Source organism: Balaenoptera ricei, chromosome 3 (assembly GCF_028023285.1).
Source record: "Balaenoptera ricei isolate mBalRic1 chromosome 3, mBalRic1.hap2, whole genome shotgun sequence".
In the NCBI taxonomy this organism is placed as follows: Eukaryota; Metazoa; Chordata; class Mammalia; order Artiodactyla; family Balaenopteridae; genus Balaenoptera; species Balaenoptera ricei.
Window position 1 is genome coordinate 116,176,095 of NC_082641.1, and position 20,118 is coordinate 116,196,212.

The 20,118-nt window shown below is 38.3% G+C and overlaps 2 protein-coding genes across 3 annotated transcripts in view; both read right to left on the bottom strand.

Moving 5' to 3' along the window:
• Window positions 1-11,185, bottom strand: part of NME5 (NME/NM23 family member 5) — a 45,943-nt gene extending 34,758 nt beyond the window's left edge. For both annotated transcript variants that reach the window (XM_059919496.1, XM_059919495.1), the window contains exons 1-4: window positions 11,154-11,185; window positions 10,574-10,748; window positions 4,075-4,280; window positions 3,298-3,398 (exon numbers count right to left, since the gene is read on the bottom strand). In XM_059919496.1, the coding sequence (XP_059775479.1) occupies window positions 3,298-3,398; window positions 4,075-4,280; window positions 10,574-10,702 (436 nt within the window). In that variant the 5' untranslated portion in view covers window positions 10,703-10,748; window positions 11,154-11,185. The remainder of the gene's footprint in view (window positions 1-3,297; window positions 3,399-4,074; window positions 4,281-10,573; window positions 10,749-11,153) is intronic.
• A 481-nt stretch (window positions 11,186-11,666) lies between these two features.
• Window positions 11,667-19,615, bottom strand: LOC132363393 (bromodomain-containing protein 8-like). Its single transcript, XM_059919102.1, has 8 exons — window positions 19,595-19,615; window positions 18,890-19,168; window positions 17,766-18,035; window positions 16,987-17,144; window positions 14,117-14,206; window positions 13,950-14,018; window positions 12,538-12,715; window positions 11,667-11,968 (listed from the first exon to the last, which is right to left on the bottom strand). Exons 1-8 carry the CDS (start codon window positions 19,613-19,615, stop codon window positions 11,918-11,920), a joined length of 1,116 nt encoding a protein of 371 aa, XP_059775085.1. The 3' UTR covers window positions 11,667-11,917.
• Window positions 19,616-20,118: the final 503 nt, after the last annotated feature.

Consider the following 20,118-nt stretch of genomic DNA (forward strand, 5'->3'; position numbering starts at 1 on the left):
GGCGTGTGGGCTTCAGTAGTTGCAGCACGTGGGCTCACTACTTGTGGCTCACGGGCTATAGAGTGCAGGCTCAGTAGTTGTGGTGCACGGGGTTAGTTGCTCCATGGCACGTGGGATCTTCCTGGACCAGGGATAGAACCCATGTCCCCTGCATTGGCAGGTGGATTGTTAACCACTGTGCCACCAGGGAAGTCCCCTTTTCATACTCTTAATGATGGCTTTTGAAGAAGAAAAGCTTTGAATTTTGATGTAGTCCTATTTATCAATATTTTCCTTTATAGATCATACTTGTGATGTCATATGTAAGAGCTCTTTGTCCAACTCAAGGTAATGAAGATTTTCTATATTTTCTTCTAGATGTTTTTAGCTCTTATGTTTAGGTCGATGATCCATGTTGTGTTAAATTTTGTGTGTGGTGTGAACCAAGGGTCTAAGTTGTTTTGTTTGTTTTTGCATGTGGATATCCAGTTGTCTCTGCACCATTTGTTGAAGAGACCACCCTCTCCCCGTCAAATTGTCTAGGTACTTTTATCGAAAATCAATTGTACATAAATGTAGAATCTAATTCTAGATTCTCTATTCTGCTTCACTGATCTTTTTTTTTTTTTTTTTTTATGGCTGTGTTGGGTCTTCGTTTCTGTGCAAGGGCTTTCTCTAGTTGTGGCAAGTGGGGGCCACTCTTCATTGCGGTGCGCGGGCCTCTATCGCGGCCTCTCTTGTTGCGGGGCACCGGCTCCAGACGTGCAGGCTCAGTAATTGTGGCTCACGGGCCCAGCTGCTCCGTGGCATGTGGGATCCTCCCAGACCAGGGCCCGAACCCATGTCCCCTGCATTAGCAGGCAGATTCTCAACCACTGCACCACCAGGGAAGCCCTGCTTCACTGATCTTTATGTCTACCCTTATGTCAGGACCATACTGCCTTAATTATTGTGGTTTCATAACAGAGTTTGAAATCAGGTTAGTGGAAGTCCTCCAACTTTGTTCTTTGTTTTCAGAATTGTTTTAGCTCTTCTAGATCCTTTGCAATTCCATATAAATTTTAGAATCAGCTTGTCAATTTCTACATAAAAGCATTCATAGACTTTGATAGGGATTGTATTAAATTTATCAATCAATTTGGAGAGAACTGCCATCTTGACAATATTGACTCTTCCAGTAACAAGGGATGTCTGTTTATTTAGATATTCTTGAATTTCTCTCAGCAACATTTTGTGCTTTTCAGTGCACAAGAATTTCACTTCTTTTGTTAAATTTATTATTAAATATCTTATTTTTGATGCTACTGTGAATAAAACTGTTTTCTTAACTTCATTTTTGGATTGTTTGTTACTCTGTTTTTGCTGACCATTTATTATTTGTCTCTGACCACTTATTATTTGGAAGTTGGAGGACTTCCACTAACCTGATTTCAAAACCTATTATGAAACCACAATAATTAAGACTGTATGGTACTGACATAAGGATAGACAATAAAGATCAACGAAGCAGAATTGAGAATCTAGAAGTAGATCCTTACATATATGGCCAACTGATTTTCGACAATTGGGCTGGATGAATTAATGGGAAACTAAAAAGTGTTTTCATGTTTCTTACATAGATAAACTTTCAATATACTTTTAAAAGCTTTTTCATGGCATAATTTATATACTGCATTGTATATTTATTTTTATAGACTTTTAAAATATAGTGTTCTTGAAAAGAGCAGAGACATCTTATTCATCTTTGTATTTCTGGCACGCAGTAGTTAACTCAATAAATTTGTTGAATGAATGGAATATAGCAAAGCTTTGAATCAGCCATCCCTATTAAAAGGGAAGGGAAGAGCACTAGCTTTTTCAAGGATTAGGAATATGTTTTAGAATATCTTTGTAACTTGCTTTAGTGACTCTTCATCATATAGGGTTTTGCATATAGTTCCTGACTGACTGCTAAGCAAGAGGGAGCTCATATCATAAACTCTGAGAACTTTCTCTCAAGAACTTCACATTCTCATAGCAAGAGATCTGCAAGGTAGTAGGTAATTAATCATTTATATTTATCCTACAACTGCTGCTTCTCAAATGTCTAACTGTATCTAGAGGATTAATTAATGGGTAAAATCAAAGGCAATCTAAAATAACAGTTTAGGGATATAACCTTATGAGTAAGAAGTGCTTCCAAAAATATCTTCTACTTAAGATAAATCAGCTTTTAACTCTATTTTAGTTAAAAGCTAAGGAGGAAAAGTCTAATTCACTAGTAGGACTAAATCTAAAGATCTACCACATTAAAAAAACATCTCATGTTTAAGATGTGCTCCAAAATAATATGGAAGCAGGAAAAGTAGGAGCAGGGGTTATAGATGAAATAAGACTGAACTAAATCAACTATACTTCAATTAGAAAAAAAAAAAGACTGACCAAAATTGTTGAAGCTGGGTGATGGGTTCATTAGGGGTTTATTATACTGTGCTATCTACTTTTGTGTAAATATTCCACAATAAACAGTTCCAATGAAAAAGATATCTTAATGGGATGGATATGACAGAAATTTCTGTCACAGAAATAAAGTATGTAGTAGGCAAATCCTTTTGTGTACAGATATATTTAAAACAGTTTTTGTTCAAAAATCTGAACTTTTAAATCTCCAAGACAATTTTCAGTTTTCTTTGAATAAATCTTCAGCAGAAAATACTGAGGAACAGGTCTAAATTACTTAGAGAAAAAAAAAATTCAAAATTGCCCAATGCTTTGACTTTTCTTTATAATAAAAATCACCAAAATTCCTTTCTGCTCTAAAAATATTATTGAAAATAAACTAAAAACCTCAGTGCTGCTCCTTATTATACCCACTTATACAAGGTTTATAACTTTCATAACAGGTTGGAAACAAAAAAAGGGCCTCAGAACTATTAATTTCATAAAACCATGAGTGTTTGTTAGACAAAGAGTAAACTGTTAGAGAAAATGGCAAATCAGTCATAATTTCCAAAGAAGATTCTTTTTTCAAGTGTAACAAATTTGACTGATGCATTTAGGGATAACTAAAAGGAATTACAACACAGAAGAAGAAAAACCCAAGAGAAAAGAAAGAAAAAAAAGTAAACTCTTCTCAAAAGATTCCCTAGAGGTCACAATTTAGTTCTGAGAAAAATGTTTTCTACTCTTGGCTTCAAGTTAAGTAACTACAACTTGAAAATATGACAGAATATACTGGAGAAAATCCCTGTTATCTTCCTTCCCAGCTATATCTCCAAAATAAAAGAGAAAGCAAACAATAAGTAGATACAATTGACTAATTACTCATCTGTAACTCACCTGCAGGAAACATGAATCGCATTTCTCTTTCTGCTGCAGCAAAATCATTACTTCCATGAAGTGCATTCCTTAGCTCATCTGTGCCATAAATTGCCCTTAGACTAAAAGCAAGTTAGAGATGATGACCATCCAATCTGACATACTTTCTTTACTTTTTACATATGCATTCTATTTAGGAATTTTACAGAAGCATCACCACTTCTCACATATGGAGGTTTTAATCTATTTTGAATTTAAGCATAAATCTATCTACATGAGGGTCAAGTATATTTAAATCTGCGGGAGGGATACACTGGAAAAATAAGAGTTATCTGGGTGAAAAAGAGGTGTTGTTTTGTGACAACTGAAAAAGCAATGCATTTTCAAAGTGCAAGAACTCAATGCCCTCTGGTTTCCAGACATTAATGATAATGCTGAAAACCTGAGTTTCTGGTCCTGTGTTACCAATATTCTATAAAATACCATACCAATTTTCCCATGAAAAATCCTACACCAGTGGCAGTTTAATTCAAGGATGAGAGAAAAATAAGGCTAGTGGTTATATTTATGGTTATAAATCAAAATTCTCTGAGACCTTTTGTGGTATTTGATATTAAAATACACATTTAAGTAGTTAAAACACAAAATGGACCTCCCCTACCCAGCCCTCCACCACCACCAAAAAAAATCAGGTTATTTAGGAAAACTTTCAAATTAAAGGAAATTCCTATTACAATGAAATCAGATTTTTTTTTTCATTTTCATAGTTGGATTCCATTTCTCCCCTAGGAAAGTTACCTGTCTGGGTGTGTCTCCTTAGCTACTAAGCTATTACTTGGTCCCAAGAGTTCGTTCCAGTAAGAGATGGCTTTATGTCTAGCTAATATCATGGCAACAAGTGGTCCAGAACTCATGTAAGCTGTTAAATTGGGGAAAAACATTTTCCCATACTGTTCCACATAAAAGTTACTACAGTGCTCAGGGCTGAGATGCAGTTTTCTTCTCTAAAAGAGAAACAAAATCAACAAAAGCATTATTGACAGTTCAATAATACCTCATTAAGTCATTAATAACTTGAAATTAGTACCAATCTGACCACAAATTTGAGATTTATTTTTGTATTAGGAGCAAAGGTCAAGATAAGAAAGTTAAATGTAGGCTGTAAATAAGAATTATTTAACCTACTTAAGAAAAACTATTCTTGTTGGGCAGCCTCTTTCAACATATGGTATGTTAATGACAAATTCATCATACCTCCTTCTTAAAGTAAAAACACGCCAATCATTAATATTCTGTTAATACATACTTTGTATAAAGTAACAAAATTGGACTTTAGAATATTCCAAATTCATCTTTCCCTATTTGTGATATTTTCGTATTCATTGTGAAATTTTCCTACATATTTTAGGGAGCTGGTCTCATTATGGTATTTAGAAATAGTACGCAGTATAATGATGCAGTAAACAAGTTTTTCACTTGAACGTGAAAGTTGTATATTCTTTATTCTGGTTCTGCCATAAATATGTTGATTCACTATGATCTTAAGAATAGTTAGTTAGCATTAACTTTGTTAATTTGAAAGAATGTGAAATGTTTGGGACAAATAAATGTTAATTTTGTTCACAAATGAGAAACTATATGAATGAATTATTAAATTTTAAAAACCATAGAAGCTGAGTCAGTCATTCTTCCAATTAGAAAGCATCACATTTTCCCTAAGAGCAACTATTTGAGTACATCTTATTTATTTATTTTTGGCTGCATTGGGTCTTCGTTGCTGCGCGTGGGCTTTTCTCTAGTTGTGGCAAGAGGGGGCTACTCTTCGTCGCCATGCACAGGCTTCTCACTGTGGTGGCTTCTCTTGTTGAGGAGCACAGGCTCTAGGCACATGGGCTTCAGGAGTTGTGGCATGTGGGCTCAGTAGTTGTGGCTCGCGGGCTATAGAGTGCAGGCTCAGTAGTTGTGGCGCACGGGCTTAGTTGCTCCATGGCATGTGGGATCTTCCCGGACCAGGGCTCGAACCCGTGTCCCCTGCATCGGCAGGTGGATTCTTAACCACTGCGCCACCAGGGAGGTCCCTTGAGTACATTTTTTAAAAAAATCACTCCATTACTACTGTTTACCAATCCATTAAAGATAGATCATGAGGGAAAGGGCTCAAAATATAATAGAGGGATTCAAAGTAGACATCAAGGAAAACTTCTCACTGGAGTAAGGATGATGAGACATGGAGATAAATTACTAGGTGAAGGCTAAAAATCTCCAAGATTGAGGCAGATATCCATCTTTCTAAAATGGGTTAGAGGGCTTCCTTGGTGGCACAGTGGTTAAGAATCTGCCTGCCGATGCAGGAGACATGGGTTTGAGCCCTGGTCTGGGAAGACCCCACATGCCGCAGAGCAACTAAGCCCGTGTGCCACAACTACTGAGCCTGCGCTCTAGAGCCCAGCAGCCACAGCTACTGAGCCTGTGCTCTAGAGTCCATGAGCCACAACTACTGAGCCTGTGTGCCACAACTACTGAAGCCCACCCACCTAGAGCCCATGCTCCGCAACAAGAGAAGCCACCGCAATAAGAAGCCCGCGTACTGCAACAAAGAGTAGCCCCTGCTCGCTGCAACTAAAGAATAGCCCAAGCGCAGCAATGAAGACCCAATGCAGCCAAAAATAAATAAATAAATGTATTTAACTAAATAAGTAAATAAAATAAAATGGGTTAGATTTTCCTGAGAGTACAGTGTGAATTTTACCAAGTGACCTACCTCTTAAAGTCCCTTCCAAAACTATCATGTGTCTTCAAGTTTCAGAAACTTGATAAAATTGCTTGGTTTGTAGAGAGGGATCTAAACTGCCCAGAGCAAGAATCTTGTAGAGATGCTTACTAGGTAGGTCAGCAATGCTATAAACAGGCTCTACTGGACAAACATAACATTCTCACTAGTCAAGGATCAGTTACAGTACTGTAAAAAAAAAAAAAGGTGCTGACATCTATTCTCATATTAAAATTCATATAGTCAAGAAATAGAAGAAATTTGAGAAGTTATAACAGTGCCTGATTTAGTATAATCCTTGATTCTATTATTTAAAATTAAGATATGCCAGTATTTGTGATTCTTATGCATATTGATTTGAGTGCTTTTTTTGCTGCATTGTTAAGCCCTTATCTGCCATATGCCCCTTAACAAGCAAGGGAAGCTATATTCTGCAGGTATGCTAGCTAATGCAGCGTAATTTTAAAAATTAAGGGCTCATCTTAAACTAAAGTTGACACTGAATCAGTGATTCCATCAGTTGCTTTAAAATTAGATCAGATAAACCTTTTTTGGAATTTAGATTAATATTTTCACAAAGAGGGAATTCCCTGGCAGTCCAGTGGTTAGGAGTCTGTGCTTTCACTGCCAAGGGCATGGGTTCAATCCCTGGTAGGGGAACTAAGATCCCGCAGCCACGGCCAAAAAATAAATAAATAGAAATAAACAACAACAAAAAATATTTTCACAAAGAGGAGTCATTAGTTTGTAACACAGGAAAGACTGCCACCTACTGAAAGAATACATCATATTTTAGGAGGTTTTTCCTAGATGGAACAAGAAAGCCTCAAGTTCAATGAACTCCCACCTATAATACAGCCTATTTTTAAAGCATACAATACAAAAGACAAATGATTCCATTGACATGAGACACCTGGAATAGCAAAGTCATAGAGACAGAAAGTCTCTCAGAAAGAATAGTGGTTACCAGGGGTAGGGAGAGGGCTAAACAGGTAGTTAGTGTTTAATGGGTACAGAGTTTCAGTTTGAGATGATGAAAAAGTTCTAGAGATGGATAGTGGTGATGGCCGCACAACAGTGTGAAGGTACTTAATGCCCCTGAAATGTACTCTTAAAAATGATTAAAAAGGTAAATTTTATGTTGTGCATATTTTATCACAATTAAAACAAAAAAGAAGCATACAATATAGCAAGGCGTTCTTTGGTTTGAAACTTCTTGCTGACTAGGGCAAGTGTTAAATATTAGCATTTACACTAAGTTTTTTTTTTTAACACTAAGTTTTAATTTATAGTTATCATTAACTCCTTAATTAAGTTTTTCACTAATTCTTTTCAAAATATGGACTTAAAAGACAAATTAGAAACTTTATATTACCTGTATACTTTGTTTTTTTTCTCAAATTAATGAGTAATATACTTACAGGGCTAAAAAATTCAAAGCAATATAAAAAGGCTTATATGAAAAATCTTATTCCCATCCCTGTCCTAACCCAGCCTGTTCTTCCTCACCCTCAATATGCAACCATTTTTTAATGGTTATTTATCTCCTAGTTTCATTTTGCAAATACCGGCAAACATGAATATATATTACTTTTTCTCTATCATAGAAAGTAGCTACACATTGTTCTGCATCTTGCTTTTTTCCATAACAGGACACAGAGAGGTTTATAATTAGTTGCATAGTATTCAATTTGGTGGATCGCCAGGGTCAATTTAACCAATCTTCTAATGCTGGGTTGTTTTCAATCTTTTGCTTGTAAATAAATAATGCTGCAAAAAATAACCTAGATATAGGTCACTTCATATTAATACATGGGTTATAGGAGAGATTCCCAGAAGAGTACTGCTGGGTTTAAGGGTATATGCATCTGTAATACTGATAGATAATTGCCAGATCCCCTTCCATAGGGGTTATGTCATTTACTTTTATATTCTTGCCAGATGGTATCTCAGTGTCATTTTAATTTGCTTTTTTCCTGCTTAGAGATTGAGCATCTTTTCCTATGTTTCAGAAGCATTTGTTTTTCTTTTTCTGTGACCATCCACATGTACTGCCCATTTTCAACTGAATTTTTATCCTGTTCTAGGAGCTTTTTATATACTAGGGAGATTAGCCTTTGTGATATGAATTACAAATCTTCTTCCCCAGTTTGTCATTTGTGTTTTGACTTTGCTTATTATGTTTATTTGGCCATGTGCAAGTTTTTTATATTTATACTTTTATCAATCTTTTCCTTTACGGTACCTAGACATTTTTTTAGATTTTTTAAAATTATTTTTTTAAAATAAATTTATTTATTTATTTATTTATTTTTGTCTGTGTTGGGTCTTCGTTGCTGCACACGGGCTTTCTCTAGTTGCGGCGAGCGGGGGCTACACTTTGTTGCAGTGCATGGGTTTCTCATTGCAGTGGCTTCTCTTGTTGTGGGGCACGGGCTCTAAGCACACGGGCTTCAGTAGTTGTGGCGCGTGGGCTCAGTAGTTGGGGCTCGCGGGCTCTAGAGCGCAGGCTCAGTAGTTGTGTCGCACGGGTTTAGTGGCTCCACGGCACGTGGGATCTTCCCGGACCAGGGCTCAAACCCATGTCCGCTGCATTGGCAGGTGGATTCTTAACCACTGCGCCACCAGGGAAGCCCGAGTTTTCTCCTTTTATTATTTTTAAAAAGATTCAATAGGCAATATGACACTGTATATTTATTAGAGAATAAAAAACTGAAATTTCAAATAAGGATGGTAGAGAAAAAAGGAAGATTAAAAATATTCCATTCTAAAGATGCAGACATAGAGAATGGACTTGAGGACATGGGGAGGGGAAAGGGTAAGCTGGGACAAAGTGAGAGAGTGGCATGGACATATATACACTACCAAATGTAAAATAGATAGCTAGTGGGAAGCAGCCGCATAGCATAGGGAGATCAGCTCGGTGCTTTGTGACCACCTAGAGGGGTGGGATAGGGAGGATGGGAGGAAGATGCAAGAGGGAGGAGATATGGGGATATATGTATATGTATAGCTGATTCACTTTGTTATAAAGCAGAAACTAACACACCATTGTAAAGCAATTATACTCCAATAAAGATGTTTTAAAAAATTCCATTCTATTTGATTTTTTTTAATTTGATAATGTTTAACAACACTCTATATTCATTTTCAAAACTACCAACTGCAGAACAAGTATAAGGCTTAAAACATTAAACGTTCGTAAATAACTGAAAAAAAGAAATAAAACCAACCGAAAAAAAACATCCAACAGGGCTCCCCTGGTGGCGCAGTGGTTGAGAATCTGCCTGCTAATGCAGGGGACACGGGTTCGAGCCCTGGTCTGGGAAGATCCCACATGCCGCAGAGCAACTAGGCCCGTGAGCCACAACTACTGAGCCTGCGCGTCTGGAGCCTGTGCTCCGCAACGAGAGGCCACGATAGTGAGAGGCCCGTGCACCACGATGAAGAGTGGCCCCCACTTGCCACAACTAGAGAAAGCCCTCGCACAGAAACTAAGACCCAACACAGCCAAAAATAAAGAAATAAATAAATTAATTAAAAAAAAAAAAAAAAAACACCCAACAGTCAAGAGAAGACCAAGTAAATAGACTGTGGCTCATCTGTACAGAAGAGTATTACACAGAAGTTAGGAAGAATGAGATAGATTCAGATGTAATGATCTGGAATGCTATCTGAGGGACTTTGTAAAGGGGGTCAAGGGAAGGGGACTGTCCTACTTTATGGGGGAAAAATGTTTGTAAATGCATAAAAGAAATCCTGGAAGAACAGGAAAGTGTTAAGTGGTTGCCTCTCTCTGGAGTTTAGGACTTGAGCTGGGAGAGGAGAGATGGAAGAAAAAGAAATTTTACTTCTCATTTTATATCCTTTTGAAATGTGAAAAAACTTTTGTTAATATTATCACATATAACTCTTATACTTACAAGAATAAACCTAAATTTCATGCTAAATACTAAGGATCTAAATGGGCTGACACATTTACATAAACATTTTTAAAAGGTAAAATCAAAGGTAATCTTGGACTTCCCTGGTGGCACAGTGGTTAAGAATCCGCCTGCCAAGGCAGGGGTCAAGGGTTCGAGCCCTGGTCGGGGAAGATCCCACATGCCGCGGAGCAACTGGGCCCGTGCGCCACAACTACTGAGCCTGTGCTCTAGAGCCCATAAGCCACAACTACTGAAGCTTGCGCACCCAGAGCCCGTGCTCCGCAGCAAGAGGAGCCACCACAATGAGAAGCCCACGCACCGCGACGAATAGTCCCTGCTCAATGCAACCAGAGAAAGCCCGTGTGCAGCAACGAAGACCCAACGCAGCCAAAAATAAAAATAATAAATTAATTAATTAAAAAAAAATAAGGTAATCTAAAATAACAGTTTAGGGATATAACCCTATGCCTAAGAAGAGTTTCCAAATATATGTTCTACTTAAGATAAGTGAATTTTAAATTCTATTTTAGTTAAAAGCTAAGGAGGAAAAGCCTAATTCACTAGAGAGAAAAAAAACATGATCATCCGGCCCAGAAGTTACCTGAACAATGGTGAATCCAGATCTGAGAATAATATCTTGTATCTCCTCCTCTTTGTCAACAATATCTGGTTTGATAATGGCCAGAGTCTTTTCTACATAGATCTGAGGAGGGGGCATTGATAGCTCCATTCTGGCTTTTCAGGGTACAAGTTAAGAGATTCTTGACTGGTATCAACTGCAATAACAGGCATTCCCCCCACCCCAAATTTAATGTAATTGTGACTAAATAGCATTAACAGGTGCTTGATTTTATTAATTTATAAAGCTGGAAACTGTCATACCTTTTTCAACAAGCAGCGTCTCAATAATAAGATTTCTACTCTGCGTCTAAGTCCTGCCATGGGTTTTCCTAAGCACTTTCATAGAGGTGGAGAGACCAAGGAGCAAGCCGAAAGCCTAGGACCCCGGGGGCCCAGGAGGAGACTAGGTCTGCAACCCTCCGCGCCGCTCAGCGGCCCGCCCCACCCCCCACCCCCCCGGGAAGCTTAGCGTCAGGCCCGGTTGGAAAGCAGAATCCCTGACCCCCTGTGGGCTGCACCCCCAGATTCCTTCTGAATCCGACCCTCATCTGGACACTCACCTCAGCCCGGGCTCCTTGAGAGTCACCACATGTTGTTGCTAGGAGACCGGAAACCCAGCTTAGAGACGGTGGCTGCAAAGGCCCAATTCCAGCAGAGCGCTTCGCAGCCTTTGGCTAGCTCCTCAAGAAAGGGAACCAGCCACAGGCATTTTTATTCCCCTTGCAAATCTTAAAAGCAAAAGACGTTTTCTAACATTTTCCTCATAATTTATCTTACTTCATCCTCCTAGCCATTCGAAGGACACTTCAATTATCTCCACTTTATAAATGATGAGACAAATCATACACACTTTCCCTCGTCCTACCCCAGCCCCTTCCAGACAGTGTATGTAAGAAAACCCATGTCAAATACCTTCCTTATTTCACCAAATAATGCTATCCCCTCTATTCCCAGCTTCTGTAAACATTAAAAGGCAATCTTCGACTTGTGAAATAACATTTATTTAAAGAGCAGTAAAAGAGGTTTAATCTATTTACCTCTAAATTAAGCCTATGGAACAAAGACATGGGCAACATATATGGCATAACCCCAAATCTCAGCTTTCCGTGTTTTCTTTATATTATGTCCACGGGCACCTTTAATTCTTTGGTTGTAAGTTAAGGCATTATTCTTATTGGAAAAGACAACAGAGAAGTGGTAAACAAGTACTGGGATCTTCTCTAGGTCGGAGTCTCAATCAAAGATCCAAATTCCATAAAAGTTCAGGGTAGCAGCTCCAAGTTAGCAAAACAGGTTTCCCATCTTCCATGGGGTTGGTTAGTTCTCATTCCAGACTATTTAAGTCTCTTCTTTCGTCTAACCAAATACTCAGCACCTACAGGGTCAAGGCAGACAGCAAGCTATGAATCTTTATGGAGGTTTGAAAGCAGTTTTATTTCTTTCTCCGCAGAGATTCGACTACACTTTTTTTCTTTAAAGTAAGAAGCTGCCCAGAAAAGAAACCCTCAAATGTCTTCTTCTGGCTACCATATCTTATCTCCTATAGATAGGACAATGTGAACATATATTAATACCAACAGGTACAGCAACCAAAAAATGGACAGTGACTCCAGCCTCTGGTTTGCATGTTTAGCCCTCTGACTTGAGGCTCTGGAAGCAGATGCGCCCATTATTTATCTATCCCCAGGTCTCTTAAGAGCTCTTCACTGCTGCCTGCCTTCCTAGACTATTTTACTTCACTATCTATTAAAGCTGGTCCCACAGAGGCTCAGAGTTTTCCAAACCAGCAGGTACAATGTCAGTCCTTCAGGTCCTTGAATCACCTCTGAACATAAACTCTGGGAACACAAGGTCACTTCAACATCACCCTTATTCTCACAGACTTTCTAAAATCAGATTCCAGAAACTACATTCTTTTTTCCTGAAGCTCTCTACCTACAGTACCTGAATCTGCTCCAAGACTTCTCGTTGCATCTCCACAGCCATATGGTACACCTGATGATCAGAGTCATTGTACATCACAGCATTCTGGAACATCAGCATCAGGTCCCTCTGGAACTGAGCCACTGTGTGAATCCGTCCCTTAGACAGATTCCTTTTCAGGCTAGTTAAGTCCATGGGTCTACAGGTGGCCAAGAGAAACCAGAGGAAATCAAACCTTCATGTGGAACATGTGGTGACCTATCATGCTCTCCTGAAGAACTAACCAGCTCTTAATGAAAACAGTAGTAAAGATAACAATCCCCATCAGATAATAAAATAGCAACAGCAGCTAACATACAACTGCTTACAATAAGCCAAGTGCTATGCTAGGTACTTTCTATATGAACTCACTTGATCCTCTCAATAAACCTATATGGTAGGTACCATTATCACAATTGGCAATGAGGAAACTGAGATCAAAGAAGTTAGGTACTTGCCCAAAGTCACACAGCTTAGTTTCCAATTCAGAAACAGCCTGACTCCAGAGCCCACAGGCCCAGCCATTTCACTTTACAATTGGAGGTATCAAAGTTATAAAGAGCTCCAATGATCAGTTTGTCACAGGGTAGTTACTGACCGATTGTTTACAATGTGTAGTCATATACTAGGTATTTAATCAACTGTTTTTACTGTATAATCAAAAGCTCAGAGTTTTTTTTTCTTCTTTCATGGAGATGAAAAGAGAATCAAGTGAATATTAAGGTAAATATTATATAATGCGACACAGAGAGTGGGTATATAAGAGAAGGCACAGCAGCGTAGAAAGAGGACTGAACTGGGAGGTAAGACTCTGGGGTTTAGTTCTAGCTCTGCTATTCACTGTTGATCACAGACAAGTCAAGACCACCTCTGAGTCTTAGTTTCCTCATCTACAGAATTAAGGAGTCTGTATCCAAAGGTTCTTTTCTGATCTTTTATATACTACTAACACACACTGGTTTATGACAGCATTTTAGATGAACTATGCTATAAAAATCCAAAATACTGCAATCAATCAGTGTTTATAACATCCATTTGGATTACCATCTTTGCCTTAGCATACCTATAACTGCCTGAATGAATACAGTGTTCCTTTTAAAGTTTTGCTCTGAAATAACAGTGTCAAAAACTACCAAAGGCTAATGTAAGATTATAATAAATGGATCATATTACTTAAAAGTCAATACTAATAAAAAACTCTTCATCCTTTTGTTCCCTATATTCTCAAATGAGGACTGAGCTTACCATAACTTTATAAACTTATTCAGCTGTAAAATATATCTTGAGCTTAAGTAATGTAAATGAAATAAAGAAACAATCTAACAGATGTGAAATAAAGTATGAAAAGACAGAAATAAAAGCAACCAACCTTTCTTGACCCCTTTTCCACTGACCTTTTCACCACATCCTTGTATCCTGGGGCCTGCCTTTCTGACACAGGCTTCAGAAACGGACTGCTGAACCTGTTAAGGGACAAACCCAGAGAGGATGAAGAAACCCTGGAAAGTCACCCTAAATGAGAAGAGTGGCTGTGAATACCAAGAGTGGCTTGGAGTCCTACCTGTGACTGGCTATCATCTTCCAGACTGGCAGGAGAGTCTTCTTAAATAGCAAGTGATCCTGAACAGGGTCACTATGGCCTAGATCAGAACTACAGGATAAAGCAGAGCAGAAAAGAAACAGTAACTTCACAAATGGTATTCTGTTCCCCCTAGATGCTTGATAAGGTTTCCTCAACACATAGTGCTCCTAGTTAACATCTGAAGGAAATAATACCACAGGAATGAAAACATGCTTTCATAAAGGACCCCAGACTCTATAAATATTCTCTTACTGATCAGTATTATCAAATGAAGTGGTTACATTCTTGTAAAGTGTACTAAAAATAGGCAACTGCCTTTGCCTTTTGGAATCTTGCTAATTTGCCCTTTAGCACCTGTGACTCTAAAGAACTGGTCTATAAAAGTAGTCTTTGTTCACTGATGTCTCCCAAGTTCCTGGTACATACTAGGTGCTCAAATAAGTATTTGATAAATGAATCTGGTCCTGTTTTTTATGCAGAAATATGCCACATTAAGAAGTATCTCTCCCATACTTCCAGAGGAAAAAATACTTGGTTTCATATCCCAAGGAATTCTCTTACACTTCATCTGAATGCTATACAATTTAAATATTTTTCCTTTTCACTGTCCTCGTATAGTAATCTTTAAAATACCAAGAAAAATCCATTTCTCCTCATGGTCCTTCCTTCTCTGGGCTAAACTGCCTAATTTATTTAGTTTTTCTTTAGAGATGCAACTGCTCAATGTTTTATTTCATTTTATAATTTTCCCAGTTGGCAAGTTTTCTATTTACCCCAAAGTTAAACATGTTACACTTCACACTTTATTCACGGCATTATTCTCTCTAAACAGGCTCTCTTCACACCTAAGGTTTCACACCCTCGTTTTGCTTTATGTACCACATTGTGTGCATCCATCTGAGCACAACTCATACCGTATCATTCTCCAATTTGAACAGCTCCACATAACTATTCATTTTCATGATGCACTATCTCACCTGTATCTAAATTACATACCACAAAAATCAATTTTTCCTTAAGCCCAGAACCCTACAAGAACAAGGGACTTAAAGCCCAAAGCAAACCTCTTCCTTTGTCTCTGATCAGTCAGAATAAACAATAGGTCCTTGGTACTGATGCAATTTTGTTCATATAGCCACAAAACAGATATTTATTGTTTCCATTACGTGAAAGGTACTACAATAGGTTTTGTAACTTCATAATCAATCACCTTTGCAATATTTTAAGAAACAATCCCTTGCTTACCTTTATTTCCATCTATTTGGAAATGCATGCCAAGCAACTACAAGTAACAGTGTGGGAGTGGAAAGGATATGCAGACTTAGACTGGTACTCCAAAGGTTCCACTTTACTCCTGAGAGTCAGTACAGACTAAAGAAGAAGCCAGAAAAGAGGGGCCTAGGGAATGTCTATCTTTCAAAGTAGTTTTAAGGTTCCCTAATGATAGCACAAGAACTCAAATGCCTATCTCCCCTTAAGCTATCTAGCCAAGCAGACTCAATTACTAATATCTACTGCTTTCTAATAAAGATTTCATGTTTAAGCTAAATTCTAAGATAAGAGTGTGGTGTTTGCGTTTCAAGATGCTGAAATGTCATGAGATAAAACATCCCAGATTATTAGAGATTTCCCGTTTTGGGGATAGTCATCATATGCCATCTGCTCATACTCACAGAGTTATAGAAAAGCAAAGGAAGCAATTCTTCAACAAGCTAGGTTTTTAGCTGTATTCTATTTGTGTAACGAAAATTTGAAATCTGCTATTTACAAAAATATATATGCATGGTTCAGTTGTATACCTTAAACAAAAGAAGGCTATTTACAAAAATATATATGCATGGTTCAGTTGTATACCTTAAACAAAAGAAGGCTAAAATAATTATTGGTTTGCCTTCCCACAGATAATGTGGGTGGATCTGGGATATAGCAAAGAAAAAAAAACAGTTCACACTATCTTCTCTCAATACTTAGACACAAGACTAGGCCCAGAAGATGAACTATTTGTTACATAACAAAAATAACTTTGTTTTTCTGATTTAAAAAGAAATTCACTTTACTGAAAAAAATTAAGATTCTAAAATGTGCCCTCTGGCTCCATAGTTACTTATGTTAAAAACAATTATATAGGGGCTTCCCTCGTGGCGCAGTGGTTGAGAGTTTGCCTGCCAATGCAGGGGACACGGGTTTGAGCCCTGGTCTGGGAAGATCCCACATGCCACGGAGCGACTAGGCCTGTGAGCCACAACTACTGAGCCTGCGCGTCTGGAGCTCGTGCTCCGCAACAAGAGAGGCCGCGATAGTGAGAGGCCCGCGCACCGTGATGAAGAGTGGCCCCCGCTTGCCGCAACTAGAGAAAGCCCTCACACAGAAACGAAGACCCGACACAGCCAAAAATTAAAAATTAAAAAAAAAACAAAAAACAAAAAAAACAATTATATAAACAATTTCCCAAGATGTGTGAAAAAGGAACAAGGGTGATAATAACTTAAAAATAATTTTTAATTTCAAGTTAATAGGAGATGTTTTAGTATTTTTAAAAGTATAGTTTGTATAATATTAGACTTGAGTGACAATCTGACTCAGCAACATTTCCTGAATAAATATAGAGAGGATTACTTATGAAAGAGATTCTTAATGTTGATAAAAGTCTTGTTTTATAAGATGAAAGCATATAGACTTCTATTTATACAGTAAAATTATATTTAATTCTATTTCTAGTGTTTTCGAGCTCTAATTCTCTACTTTTCAATTTACAAAAGTAATCAATGTCTGCGGCAACAAATTCAAATAGGCGTAAACAGAAGTAAAAGTATTAATGCTAACAACATGGGATAAAAGTCTATACTTACAGCTTTGATGAGGTAGCACGGCTGAAAAGGATATCCACCAGAGGAGTCTCCTGGATGCTGAAGCTTTCATCACACTCACCTGAAGAACGCTGGTCTTCCATCTCTGACACATACCCTTCACTCTGGTCCTCCTCTTTGGATTCTTGCTGAACCTCCCCCTGGGAATGCCAGGAATCAAAGGAATGTTTAGAAAGAGATTTACTACCTTCAAGGTAATTTTTCCTGCATGGGGTAAATCAAGGCTGACCTTAAGGTAAGAATAGGCCAGTTATATAAAGTTATAGAATAAGTTGGAGAAAGGTGACTTAACGAGACCTAAGACAAAGAATTCTTAGAGAACTCTGTATCCCAAGAAAAAATGAAAAAAGCAATATACTCTATTCTAGATAGATGCTGTTTTCTTTTAAAACTGTCATTATTACTTGTGGCCCTGGAGCTGACTAGTCTAGCTGGCCAGATAATATTAATGATAATGATATTCTAAATTTTACTGATTGCTTACTATGAGCCAGGGACTATGCTAAGTGCTGCACGTGAATTATCTCATTTAAAACTCACAGTACACCTATAAGGTAGAGCACTATTATTCCATTTCAGCAAAGAAAACTGAGGTTCTAAAATGTTCACTAACCTGCCTAAGCCTACACAGCTGATGCTAAAACCAGGATTTAGACCCAGGTAACTGAACTCTCTGGAGTTAGCCTATGTGCTCTAACCATACTGCTCTGCCTCTTTGTGCAGAGGACTGATCAGACAGCTGGTTTAAGTTATTCACTTACCTCTTCACTCTCTGTGGGTTGTTCCTGAAGTGCCCAAATATCTGAGGGAGGTGGAGCCACCTCTGGCCTTCCATTTTCTCCCAGTAATGACTTCTCAGCTACCAAGGGGTCTACCTTGGCTGAAAGCTCTTCAGGCTCTTTGCAGGGCTCCCCCTCTCCTTCAGTAGCTTCAATTCCCCTCGCCTCTTGTTGTCTGGTGCCAGATGAAGGGCAGCAGCCTTCACCTGATTCTTTGCTGCTAATGCACAATGGCTCCATTAAATAAGCTACCTGCAATCATAGTTTACTGTTACATGTATAAGAACACCAGTGGAAATCATCATCTACATATCAATAATGCCACATCATTACACTGCCACTGTGACTAAGTTTGAGATGGTAAGGGTTAATTGATTCATTCAGTCATTTTAAATTTATCAAATATCTTATATACACAGGTACTGGGCTAATTGGTAGGGACCTAACAGTAAACAAGATAGACATGATTCTTGCCTCAAGGAGCTTATGTTCTAATTTTTCATCTCAAGTGTCAACTCGAATCAACTGGTAACGACTGTCTAAAAAACTGCTGAAAACTTTGTCTGCCACAAACAATGCAGATAGAATTGGCAATATGTGAACAATTGGCAAGACCAGATTCTTGCTGGTCTTGACTTAAGATTCTACTGAATGTGTAGAATTGCCACATAAATATAAACTCTGTCCAATTCTCTTTATTTCTGGTCCTCAGCCCTTCACTTGGGAAATATGAACACTGCAAAATATTGCCTGGAAGTCTTAACATTATAAGCTTCAAGGGGAGTCTGGGCAAGTGTCACCTCCCAAGACTCTGAAAGAATGAATTGCAAGGATACTCCTAAAGATAGGCCTATATACAGAAATCCCACTTCCTATGATCAGGCTCCTAACGACTGGGATCTTAGAACATTCAGTCAAAAAGTACATATTTGGCACATGTTTTGTATCAGTACCAAGTGCTGGAGACAGAAATGAACTCAGTTCCTGACAATGTGGACCTTATATTTTAGTAAACAATAATGAGAGTGGTAGATGTATGTATGGGTAAACATTCTCTTAGGAAGTTGAGATTCTTCCCACCTTTGGAAATAATGGCTCCCCATTACCTCAGAGAGAAAGTGGAGGAGGTTCTGGCAACTGACATGCTCCACCTCTTCCTGAGATTCCTCACTGCCTCCGTCCCCCACAAGCAGCTCACGAGGTTCTCTCCCTGGGCTGCTTTCCTCTAGTTCCTCAGCCCCTGGCTCCTCAGTTTCCCTCCAGCTGCCCATATCAAGATCCAAACTGGAGTCCCATGAGCTGAAGAGTGACCTGCAATCGTTGCTCAACTCAGAGTCATTGGGATAGTCTTGTTCAGAATCCAACCAAACCCATTCATGCCCCATCTGTAAATACACAGAAAAAAAATGCATTAAATTCACTCAAATCAATATTCCTAAGGCATTTCCATCTCCCAATTTTGGTAGAAAGATAAGGGGTCAGAAATGTTTTTCGACTCAACATTAGGAAGAGTAAAAACTAGCTGAAGGGGGACATCAGGAGAAAAAGTGATCCATCATTGGGAATAAAGAAAAAGCCCTATGTCAAATAGTGTAATAGAATTATCACCCAATAATTATTTGTTGTTAGATTTCCCCATACTCTAAAAGAGAAAAAACTGGAGCATTGCTAGCTGAAATGAATTCCTCTATCCCAAACCACCCTTAAACTCAACTGCAAGGCAACAATTTTGATGGACAAGGGATATTTTCCTCAGCATATAGACACTTTGAATCTATCAACCATTAAATCCTCAATGCATACTAAAATACCTGTGGCATCCTTCTGGTCATATCCAGCTCTCACTTCTCAGAAAGAGAACTGCAAATCAAGTTTTAAAAATATCTTTCCTTGCTTTCAGTACACTGCACTCCTGGTTTTCTTATCCCTTCGTCCTCTCCCTTTTACAACTTTAATACATCCATCTTCTATATTCTTGTTTGGGCCTCTGCTTCCTTAACACATCCTTAAAAAAATGCAGCTACTTTGAGGTTTCAACTTCGATCTTTATTAAGGTGGCTTCCAAATCTCTCAACCTCTACTTTTTATATGCATTCTGGTCTCATTTCTCCATGTACCCAAAGGTCAACTCCCTTTAGGTGCCCTACCATCTCCTTCAACTCAACACTTATAAAACTAAAACCACTTTTCTTTCTGAACATCTCCCAAAAATTTGCTCTCCCGAAATTCCTTATGCCTATCATCAACACTATTTTCTTAGTCCTGTTTTGACTCTTTCTTCTCTTATATTCAGTAAACAAGTCCACTTCCCAATTTTCTTCCACAATTATTTTTC

What these genes read in the sequence shown, in the direction of transcription:
- LOC132363393 (XM_059919102.1), bottom strand. Translation starts at nt 19,615, where the DNA reads ATGACCAGAAGGATGCCACAG. An exon ending in CGTGCTACCTCATCAAAGCT is followed by an intron (nt 14,207 to 16,986) that starts GTAAGTATAGAC and finishes TTTATCCTGTAG; the next exon opens with TTCTGATCTAGGCCATAGTG. An exon ending in AAGATGATAGCCAGTCACAG is followed by an intron (nt 14,019 to 14,116) that starts GTAGGACTCCAA and finishes GTCCCTTAACAG; the next exon opens with GTTCAGCAGTCCGTTTCTGA.